The sequence below is a fragment of the Triticum dicoccoides genome, chromosome 7A (genome assembly GCF_002162155.2).
Source record: "Triticum dicoccoides isolate Atlit2015 ecotype Zavitan chromosome 7A, WEW_v2.0, whole genome shotgun sequence".
Classification (NCBI taxonomy): domain Eukaryota; kingdom Viridiplantae; phylum Streptophyta; class Magnoliopsida; order Poales; family Poaceae; genus Triticum; species Triticum dicoccoides.
Window position 1 is genome coordinate 131,208,774 of NC_041392.1, and position 12,139 is coordinate 131,220,912.

General features: G+C 48.0%; 1 protein-coding gene across 1 annotated transcript; it reads right to left on the minus strand.

The window, feature by feature from the left end:
- Positions 1-4,089: 4,089 nt before the first annotated feature.
- LOC119327987 (cyclic phosphodiesterase-like) lies at positions 4,090-10,309 on the minus strand. Its single transcript, XM_037601035.1, has 4 exons — positions 10,121-10,309; positions 4,554-4,652; positions 4,417-4,471; positions 4,090-4,341 (listed from the first exon to the last, which is right to left on the minus strand). The coding sequence occupies exons 1-4, from the start codon at positions 10,301-10,303 to the stop codon at positions 4,133-4,135; spliced, it is 546 nt and encodes a 181-aa protein (XP_037456932.1). The 5' UTR covers positions 10,304-10,309; the 3' UTR covers positions 4,090-4,132.
- Positions 10,310-12,139: the final 1,830 nt, after the last annotated feature.

Below are 12,139 nucleotides of genomic sequence, written 5' to 3' on the forward strand. Positions count from 1 at the left end.
CTCCGGTCGTCAGTCAACTTAATACTATTGTTTCATTGGTTATTATTTTGTTGCTTAAAATACTGGATGCATATACATGGACCACACGCTTAGTGACGGCATGTTGCTTGTTATTTTTCTGTTTTTTTCTTTTATATAGCACATATACCCGTTTTTTCGTTCTTGATGGGCTGAATTTCATCGTAATTGCGGTGAATTCTAGTTATCCATGTCGATGTCGTCTTACTCTTCTTCTTTTAGCTCTTGTTTTTTGTGAGGCGCTCGAGCATGCACGAATATGCAAATGGAGCCATCACTATGACCATTACTTCGGTGAGGTGATCATGCGTTGGTGAAATGCCAAAGCTCAACGAACGCGGTCCTCATATTACCATCGACGGACGGTCCAGATCATGCGCAAACTCTGTTCTCTTAAGTTCATTTTGCGTCCCTCTAAAAAAGAAGGTCATTCTTTCTAAGAAATAAGTTCAGTTCGTGTCCTTTCAGGAAGAAAACGGACCTCCGACAATCCTATATGAAGCCCGAGTGCGTCGTATAGATTTTTTGAGAATCACGTGCGTCGTATAGATGTTCAAACCGGTTGGCACACGTAACGGCTGTTCTGGTGCGTTTTTTCCTGATTTTTTTCCTATTCCTTCCTTTTCATTTCCCTTTTCTATTTCAGATCTTGGCATTTCTTATGTTTTTTTATTTTCCATATTTTTATTGGTTTTGCAATATACGGTGAACTTTTTCCAAATTATGATGAATATATTTTCAGTACAAATTGTACTTTTTAAGTATGTGGTGAACATTTTTCAAATAGAAAATAATTTTTATTATATACTTTGAACAATTTTTTGATCTTACTTTAAACATTTTTGAAATATACTATGAATTTTTATAATTACATGATGAACGTTATTTTAAACACACTTAATATTTTTTAACCTATGGTGAACTTTTTTCAATATGCAATGAAATTTATATAAAATAAAAACTGAAAAATTGTGTAAAATACATTTCTAATTTTTAATATTTTTAAAAATTCCTAGCTCTTAAAAAAGAACATCCAGTTTTATTCGTGGAAACCCAACTAAAAAACCGAAAAATAAATTATTTTTGAGACAGAGAACCGAAAAATAAATAAAAGCAGTTTACGGGCATAGTGGGCTGCCATATTTTTCTTGGCATCGGTGAAATAACCCCTAGTTGAAGACGCACACGGGCGTCAAAATGGGAAGAAACAAGGGCCATTAAGAAAAGTTGCCGCGCCTCCAAAGCATTGGCTTGTTTGTAATCCATGCAAATGCATCTAATCTCTGCGTAAGGGTTGTTTGGATAGCGAGGATTAGTGGTGGGGTTGTAGAAAACAAGTTTTTAGCTCATTTTTAGGGAAACCGGTTTTACTATTCATTTTATGAATAACGTGTTTACAGGAATCTTTGTTTGGGTAGAGAATTAATAAACTAAGATCCTTAGAGTTTTTTGTTTGGATAACAAACATTAGCTTTATCCTACCTCGTCCATGACCTTCATCCTTGCTTTCCCATTGACGAGACATACAAGCTCGACAACATGCCGTACGAATCCCATGCTGCTGCCGTACTTCGTTCCGGCCTCCATGACTCTGCATGCGGCCTCCTGCTCGCACTTCCCATGGTCTCCGAGGTCGTCGCCCCAGGCTAATTCTCGCATCCCCTCCGACCTCCACTGACTCCGCGCGCGGCAGACGGCGAGGGCATCCGTTGGCCCCTGGGTGGTCGCCCCCCTGCACTGACTCTTCCTCGGGTTGCTTCTCACTTCCCCTCAACCTTCGTTGATTCCACACTCGGCCGCAGGCGAGGGCATCTGCTGGTTTCCGAGGTCGTCGTCCGGTCGTCCCCATGCACTGACTCTGCCGTCAGCTGCTTCTCGCGTCCCCTCCGGCCTGCACGACTCCATGCACAGCCGCCGGCGAGCGATTACACTGCTCCCCGAGGTCGTCGGACCAACCGCCTCGTCGCGTCCCCTCCGTCTTGCACGACCCGGCGTGCAGCTGCCGGCAAACACTTGCTCTGCTCTCAGTTGGGATCCAGTTTATGTAAATCTCATTTATGAAAAAACGACTATTAGTCGTTTTTCTATATACCTGAAATCTGGGTTTTTGGAAAGCCAAGTTTTCTATATTCACGGATTGGTTAGAGTTGCCAAACAAGATTTTAGTTTGTTACACAGTTTCCCTGGTTTGTGGAGATCCGGTTTTGCATATACTGCCTATCCAAACAACGCCGTAGGGCGAGTGAGCGCGAGCAAACGCGCACCTCAGCCACACTCGCTTCGGAACCCCTCCACGCGAGGAATGGTAAACGGGCCAGCCCAGTGTGCGCCCGCTTCATGTTTTTTTTTTCTTAAAATGGTTTTTCGGTCATTTTATTTTATATGGGCTGTTTTTTTTATTAAATACCTTCTAAATATAGAATCTTGAATTTAAGAATATATTCAAGAGTGAACCAACCTGTGGTTGGATGGTTAGAGGGGCAGTGATATCCCCAGCCCACCAGGGTTTAAATCCTGGTGCTCGCATTATTCCTGGATTTATTTTAGGATTTCCGGCGATGCGCTTTCAGTGGGAGGAGACATTTCCGTCGACGACGAGGCACCTACGGTGACTCTCTAAATTTCAAGATGACATGCCGGCTCAGTCTTTTGGAGGCGCTCACAGGGGTAGGGTGTGCATGTGTGCGTCATAGGGGTGAGTGTATGCGTGTATGTATGAGTGCTTGCGTCTGTACTGATGTTAAAAAAATTCAATTTTTTGAATTTAATATATGATGCTGAAATTCAAATGTGTTCATGTATTGAAAAACTATTTTTGATTTCAAAAAGTTGTTCGCAAATTTTAAAATTATTCTCAAAATTTTAAACGTTCATTAACCTGAATATTTTTCTCAGATTTTTTTTAAAATCTGACATTTAAAAAAAATGATAATTCCTATATATTGGCACCCGCACACACGCGCGCGCGTGCACACGCACACACACACACACACACAGGTTCAGGGATACCTACACCCATAAGTAAAACAAAACAGGTTCAGGGAGAACCTTCACAAAACCAGATTTTTCTTTTGAGAAAATCCCAAAACAAGATAAACACATGGCAAAACAATGACCAATTGGGCTGGCCCATGTAGTGTTGAGGGGTGTGCGTTTGCTCACTAGCTAACGCAGTGCGATCTTCTAAAAAAAGCTAACGCAGTGCACGCAGACAAGGATTCCCGATTCTGCGCATATGTGAACAATTGTCGACCAAATGCATGCCTCAGTGCACTATATGGTTACTGGGGCCGGTCAAAGAAGGTTCTTTCTGTATTTTCTTTGCTGGTTTTAACGGGTTTCTTCCGGATTTTTATTTACCTGCTTTCATTTTATGGTTCCCCCTTTTTCATTTTAAAATTGATTTTTTTTTGATGTAAGAACATGTTTAAGTTCATTCACATTTTATGAAATCACAAATATATTTTAATTTAGAAAGCATGTTTAAAATTCAAGAACATGTTTTCATTTTTTGAATGTTTTTAAAATTTGTAGACAGTTTTGAATGCCTAAGCATTTAAAAATAAATAATAGAAAGCTGACATAAATAAAACATATATCTAACAATCCAGAGAATATGTCGATGGCCCTGGCTATCCTTTAATTGGCCCGGTGTAGTTAGCTATCGCGTCAGGAGGGGTGCGTATTTGACAGGTCAATGCGTACGTGACTTGTACTATGATCCTTATTATATAAATAAGACATGTATTACCATGCAAAAAAGAGGACGATGGTGCGCGTTTGCTGGCTCCCCATCGTCCTACGAGCCGACTAGCAGCTCTATTTTTTGGCAAAACAAAACATTAGGTAATTAAACTGTACTCCTACATAAATCTGTAGGATCGACCAGAATCATAACATGTTTTGCGAGTTCAATTTTCTTTGCACATTTAAGAAGACAAAACAGTTGCAACCCCTTATATTACATTATTTCCTTATTCCAAGCCGGGCTCTGGTCTCTGGGAGACATATTATACATGAGGTTATTACTACACGTACACAACATAAGTCGCAAATATAGATACATGGCAGCATGCAGCATGCAGCATCAGCATGCATTGGGAGCAAACTGAGATCACTTCTTCTGAAGGTGGCACAACTCAACCAGTTCCCACGACTCCAAGCTCTTGTCCTTCGGATCCGTTTTGTAAAGCGCGAGCTCAGATATCTCGAACTGCAGCCCAAATATTCCCTTGTCCATCTCCCCTGCCTTCTTCCTCGCCGCTGCCTTCTCCTCCTCCGTCAGGTGATCCCCATACAAGAGGCTCAGATGCGGCACGTACGCTGCGAGTATATTTAATCAGCTGTCATCAGCTTGTAATTTTACGGAGACGGAGTTAGTTCAGGCAGAAGACTCACGAGCTGGTCTCTGGTAATCGAAGTGGGCGCGGCAGTGGTCGCTCGTGGCCATCATCTGCAAGCAAAATCAAGATAATTTGATGGGAGCAAAGCAAACCGGCGCAGATAGGGGTGAGCTAGGGATACCGGAGGCCGACCTCACGGGTTGGTTCGAGCAGGAGGTTGACGCCGTAGCGGCCGATGGAGGCGACGCGGGCGGTGAATGGGCGGAGACCGGCCGCCGCGGCTCGTAGCGCCTTGTAAAACAAAGGGTTTTAGGGTTTGTGGCACACCTCTAACGTGGGGTGGCCTTTGTATTATATAGGGGGTACATCATCATATACAAATACAATTACAACTATAACACATATAGGCTCAGTATATACAGAGTCTAACACCCTTCCTCAATCTCAACCGAGCTCAGAAGAATTTACTAGGTTGAGATTACGCCCACACCTTTCAAACTGAGGAAGCGGCAGTGGCTTGGTGAAGATATCAGCAAGTTGATCCTTTGAATAGATGAACTTGATGAGAAGCAGCTTCTGGGCAACACGTTCTCTGACAAAGTGATAGTCAACTTCGATGTGTTTTGTTCGGGCATGGAATACAGAATTCAAAGACAGATACGTAGCACCGATATTATCACACCAAAGAACAGGAGGTTGCTCCTGAGAGATCCTCAACTCTTGAAGCAAGGACTGTATCCAAATCAGCTCAGCTGTAGCATTTGCAACTGCTTTGTACTCAGCCTCAGTGCTACTGCGAGACACTGTTGCTTGTGTACGAGCACTCCAGGCGATCAAGTTAGCACCAAAGAACACTGCATAGCCCCCCGTTGATCGCCTGTCATCTGGATTCCCAGCCCAGTCTGCATCAGAGAACGCGGAAAGAGCTCCAGAGGTCGCCGGTTGCAAATGCAGACCATATGAAGGTGTCAACCGAATGTAGCGTAATATACGCTTAACAGCAGTCCAATGAGAATCTCGAGGTGCATGCAGAAACTGACAGACACGGTTGACAACATAAGAGATATCCGGACGAGTAATAGTCAGGTACTGCAGACCACCGACAATACTCCGATACTCAGTGACCTCATCAGCACAAAGAAGAGAACCATCGAGGGCAGACAGTTTGTCAGTAGAGGACATAGGTGTAGTAGCAGGCTTGCACTTGAGCATACCAGCACGTCCAAGAACATCAAGAGAATACTTCTGCTGGGTCAGCGTCAAACCAGAACCAGAGTACAAGACCTCCAGACCGAGAAAATAGTGCAGTTTTCCAAGACCCTTAACCGCAAAATCAGCCCGCAAGGAAGACACCAGGCGATCCGCAGCAAATACTGAAGAGCTGACAAGAATGATGTCATCAACGTAAACTAGCAGGTACATAGTAACTGTAGGACGCTGAAGAAGAAACAGTGAGGTGTCAGCCGTAGAGGGAACAAAACCATGAGCCCGAAGAGTGGTGCCAAAACGTGCATGCCAAGCACGTGGAGCCTGCTTCAGGCCATAGAGCGCCTTAACAAGGCGACACAGATGCTGCGGTCGAGCGGGATCAACAAAACCAGGAGGCTGACGCATATATACCTCCTCCTCTAATACCCCATGAAGAAAGGCATTCTGAACATCAAGTTGACGAAGAGACCATCCACGAGTAACAGCCAGTGAGAGCAAAAGTCGAATGGTAGTGGGTTTAACCACCGGAAAGGTATCCTCATAATCAAGACCCTGACGTTGTTTGAATCCTTTAGCAACCAGCCGAGCCTTGTATCGCTCAATAGAACCATCGGCATGTCGCTTAACCTTAAACACCTACTTAGAATCAATAACATTGACACCTTCCCTGGGAGGAACTAAACACCACGTGCCATTCTGAAGAAGAGCTTGGTATTCTTGTTCCATCGCAAGACGCCAGTGAGGAATGCTCATAGCTGCCTGAAAATGCCTTGGTTCAGCACTAGGATCCGCCTGTGCTTGCGCCATGCAAGTCGCGAGCCAGACAACAGTCCCGTCCGTGCGCTTCTTCGGTTGAACCACGCCACTCTTGCTGCGTGTATGAGGACGCAATACAGGAGCAGGGGCAGGTGGTGGTGAAGGAGCCAGTGACAGCGGCAAGGAACCACCGCCTGAAGAGTCCAACAGCGAGGAAGCCGGTGAAGACGTGGCCGATGGCGACAGAACAAGGGACGACATTCCACCGGAGGACAAAGCTGGCCCAGGCGACACGAACGGCGCAGGTGAGCTCAGCGTAGGAGACCCGACAGGCGAGGCCGGCCCAGGCGAGTGCGGCGTAGCGTGCCGAACAGGGGAGGCCGGCTCAGCTGAGGCCGGCCCAGGTGAGGCCGGCGTGGATGCAGCCGGCGGAGGAGTCCCGGGCCCAGGCGAGGTAGTCCGCTGAGCCGGGGCATGGCCAGATGGCGGGAAAGCTGCATGGGGCATGCAGGTGGCCGGCTGGTCGTCGTGCGGGGTCGTGGAGGAGGGAGCCGGTGGTTCTTCCTCGTCCAGAAGCTGCAAGCGTGCGCCTCTTCCAATACCTGCGCCATGGTTAGACAACAAAAGGGGCGAATGTGCAGCATCTAAAAATTGACCAGGCAAGGTACTGGAGGGGTGCACAGGTGGTGTGGAGGCGGCAACAGATGCGGGTAGAGCAGAAAAGGGAAAAACATGTTCATCAAAGACAACATCGCGGGAAATATACACACGATTAGATGGAACATGAAGACATTTATACCCTTTGTGAACAGAACTATACCCAAGGAAGACACATCGTTTGGATCTAAACTCAAGCTTGCGATTGTTATAAGGACGGAGGTGTGGCCAGCATGCACACCCAAACACCTTAAGGAACATGTAATCAGGAGTTTGACCAAGCAAGAGTTCAAGTGGAGTTTTCATATGAAGGAGCCGTGGAGGGAGCCTATTTATAAGAAAACAGGCTGTGGTGAAGGCATCACTCCAAAAATGAAACGGAACAGATGCATGTGCTAGCAAGGTTAGCCCAGTTTCAACAATATGATGATGCTTACGTTCAGTCGAACCATTCTGCTGATGTATGTGTGGGCAGGACACACGATGAGCAATCCCAAGTTTTTCAAAGAAAGTGCTAAGATTGCGGTACTCATCCCCCCAATCCGACTGCACATAAATGATTTTACGATTGAGAAGACGCTCAACATGTGCTTGAAACTTAAGAAATACACCAAAAATATCAGACTTGCGTTTAAGAAGATATAATCAAGTAAACCGACTATAAGCATCAATGAAACTGACATAATATTCATGACCACTAACAGACAGCTGGTCAGGGCCCCATACATCTGAAAACACAAGCTCAAGAGGAGTTTTGACTATGTGGTTGGAAACAGAAAAAAGTAACTGATGACTCTTGCCTTGCTGACAGGCATCACAGATAGCAGCATCATTATTTCTAGACTCTGACGGTAGCTCATGACGGTGGAGAACATGGCGAACAATGGGTAACACAGCGTGACCAAGACGTGAATGCCACAATGCAGGAGACACGCGAACCCCGCTGAAGACCTAAAGATCAGCAGCGGCAGCAGGCACGGTGGTGGGTGCATCCAGAGCATACAAGCCTCGGCGAAAACGACCTCTAAGAAGTATGTCCCTCGTAGCTCGGTCCTTAACAAAAAGATGAAACGGGTGAAACTCACAAAAGACATTATTATCCTGAGTAAGTCTAGGAACAGAGAGCAAGTTACGAGTAACAGAGGGAACACGAAGAACATTTCTAAGATGCAAATTCCTAGAGGTGTTCATGAGAAGTGATGCCTGACCAATATGAGAGATGCGCATACCTACCCCATCCGCTGTGTGAACCTTGCCGTGGCCATGGTAGGGTTGCTGAACGTTGAGCTTGCCCAGTTCATTCGTTACGTGGGCTGTTGCTCCAGTATCCATGTACCAGGAAGGATCAATAGGATATGAAGGCGTATGTCCCTGCTGCGTATGTCCCTGCTGCGCCATAAGAACTTGGCGATCATTGCCCTTGCCGTTGTTGCCGAGGCCGAGGAAGTCGGTCTTGAAGCGACGATGACAGCGAGAGGCAACATGACCTGGCAGACCACAGAGTTGGCACCGCTGGGCCGCTCCACACGCAGCACAACATGCACGTGGACGACCATCAATAGTGACCACAGAGGAGCCAGGACGCGAGGGCGGCTGCTGACCCGAGGATGTACTGCCACCGGATTTGCCCCCCCCCCCAGCCGAGGAAGCAGAAGGGCCGCGGCCACCTCCTTTGCCACGATACACAACGTTAACAGAGAGGTCCACGAGAGTGTCCGGGCGGCGTGCGTTGAGCCGTTGCTCCGTTGAGAGGAGGCGACTGTAGAGATCCTGAGGACGGATAGGAACCTTGCGTTCATTGATCACTTCCGCCAACGAGTTGTAGTCGCTATCCAGGCCCGCAAGGATGTAGGATGTGAACTCAGTGTCACGAAGAGGTTCGCCAATGGAAGCAAGAGTGTCAGCCAGCTTTTTGATTTTGTTGTAGAAGACGGTCACCGACCCGTTGTCCTTGCGAGTGTCAGCAAGTTTAGCGCGGATGGACATGCTCTGCGCAGTAGACTGCGAGGAAAAACTCGACTCCAAGATGTCCCACACCTCATGAGATGTCGCGGCAAAGAGAACCAGGCCGACAACACCCTCGCCCAGGGAGGATTGTATCGCCGAGAGGATGGCCTGGTCCTGAGCAATCCACGCACAAAACATCGGATGATGCGGCGGCGGACACGGCAGGGTACCGTCGACGAAGCCCTCCAAGTAATGGCTGCGAAGCAAAGGTAGCACTTGCGCACACCAGTAGAGGTAGTTATCCGGCTTGAGCTTGACCGGGAGGAGGTGCGAGAACAGGAACGGCGGCGAGGAGATCGCAGCCAAAGCAGCTTCAAGATCCATGTAGGGCGGCGGCGCGGACGGGGTGATGTGGAGCGCCATACGCCGCAACGCCGTGGGACGACGGTGCACCGTACGCTGCCGGCGGACCATACATCGAGGAGGCCGCGGGGGCGCCGGACCGAGGCGCGGGTGAAGAGCCGTACGGGGCACCATATAGAGGAAGGCCACCATAGCCGTCGTAGGCCACGTGAGGGGCGTCGGCGACAGACGAGCCCGCTGCGGGGTAGATGACAACAGTCGGGTCAGACACGGCCGGGCGCATCATCGGATGCGGGGCGGCCGAGGGCGGCGGCGCAGGTACCAGCGGGTACGAGGCGGCCAGAAGCAGGATAGATGCAGAGGGCGACGAGGAGTAGCCGGCGTACTGGTAGGCGACGGGGCCGGCGTACTGGTGGCCTGCAGATCGCGTCGACAGGGGGCCGAGCGAACCCTCCGTCGTGTAGGGCGCAGCCCCTCCATAGAGGAGAGCCGCGAGCGACGGCGGTAGGAACGCATGGTCCGTGGCGACGGATCGGAGACCCGCACCAGCGGCAGCAGTAGTCGATGCGGCGGCGAGGGACGCTGCGAGAGCAGCGGCAGTGTCGGCGGCCGGATGCGACATGACGACGGCGGCTGGCGGCGGGGTTGGAGCGGAAGACTTAGGTTAGATCGGTAGGCGTGATACTATGTAAAACAATGGTTTTAGGGTTTGTGGCACACCTCCAACGTGGGGTGACCTTTGTATTATATAGGGGGTACATCATCATGTACAAATATAATTACAACTATAACACATGTAGGCTCAGTATATACAGAGTCTAACACGCCTCGATGGCGGCGGAGCGGCGGAGATGCATGGCTCCGAGGACGGTGGCGTGCGGTTCGAAGACCGCGCCGCCGTGCGCGGCACGGAGGCTGGCCATGAGGCCGAGAAGGCGACGGCGGACGGGCTCCGGCGGGAGGGCCCATACGGAGTACATCTCCTCCGGCGACTGATCGGTGGGGTCCATGCTGGTCGACGGAGGCTGGGGCGCCGCGCAGCCTGAAATGGAAGCAGGCTTTAGGACGAGAAGCTCATGGCAATGGCATCGCGAGAGCTGCCTGAAATAATACACGGAGCCGTGTTCTTCCGTATGCTGAAGCTTCACGGAGCCTTCCACCGATGGGACACTGACTGTGGACCCCAGGTTTGGAAATATGATGTTCTAGAGTCCGTGATGACATGCTTAGCGAAATCGAATGCAAACTTGGATTGGACATGACGTCGGAGTCAAGTCAAAAGCTGTTAACATAGGATACAAATACAAGTCATGCCAATCAGTATGATTCTCCACAAAGATAAGGTAATAAACAAGGCAAAAATCTACCCCCTCTGTTTCTAAATATTTGTCTTTCTACATATTTCAACAAATAACTATATACGGAACAAAATGAGTGAATCTACACTCTAAAATATGTCTACATACATCCGTATGTAGTAGCCATTTGAAATGTTTAGAAAGACAATTACGTATTTAGGAACGGACGGAGTAGCATGTTGTGTCCTAAAGGTGCCGGGGAGTCTACAAAGAGCGCTAATTATCAAAAAGTCACCATGGAACAGGGGCAATTCTACTGGGGGGTTTTAACAGGCTCAAGCCCCCCCTCCAGCACTGTAAAATTTGTTTCTACTACTAATTTTAAGGCCCAGCCCAGCTACTTGCAGGCCCAATTCAATACATATTTGCATGACCCAGGCAGCTCAGCCCGCCCTCCATTTTTTTCTAGATTCGCCACTGCCGTGGAATACGGGCGCTAGCGAGCACTTTGTTTCAAATAGTTCAAAACATACATTTTTTTAAGTTTTAAAAACCGCTAAAACAAATTTTACACGATAATATGGATGTATATACTACACATATGTATAGTTTTGATGACAAAATAATTTAACATTGAGCTAAACAAAAAGGAAATAATGTGTGGATTTTTAGCGGTGAACAACGAATGATTCACCTTTCTAAATCAAGTGTCTAGCTCAAGTGTGTTTACGTATTTCAGGCGGGGCTTACAGAAGTCCAAACGTCAAGTGTCTAGATGCCCGACCTTGGCCGAAGACAAAAGTGAGAAGCCCGACGAACATGACAAAATCTTAATCATAGACATATTTCAATCTTTACAAACAAACTTCAATCTCAAGATCTTATAAAACTTTCTTGAGACCTGCCTACAGACGGGTACTGGGTGGACGACACCGTCGTAAAAGGTGAGCGGGCACGTAGGTGCTGGTTGCGGAGGTCCGACAGTGCTTGTGCGGCGGTTGGAGAGGTACAACAGTAGCGTCGGAGGAATAGGGTGTGTATGCAAAGTAAAAGGGGAGAAGGCGCGGATTGGAAGAAAATGTGACCGGGAGGGGAGGTCTAGTGGGCCAGGGTGACAGAGTCCTATGTGGCTGTTGTCTGTACCACCGTAAAGCCCCCTCAACTTTGCTTTCAATTTGCGGGAAAAAGTATGTCCGGACCGATCGGCGGACCGATATAAGTCCATATTGGATGGTAGAACAGGTCTGGACCGCATAGCCCGTATGCGGACAGTTTAAGAGTCGGCATTGAAGATGCCATTAACTCACTCAAACCAAGTACTTGCCCTGCATCATCTATTCAATGTGTGAACTTTAGCTCACCAGATGCATGCCTGCTCCACTAAGTTCTGCCCTTCAACTGTGAAATAGACAGAGGGCAGAAGGAAGAACTAATTACTCGACATGAAATCAAGTTATAGCAGAAGAGACAGAACCTAATGCCAATTCTGCTATTTAAGGTTTCCGCAAAAAAAAAAAAAAAACTGCTATTTAAGATGCATATCTAGCT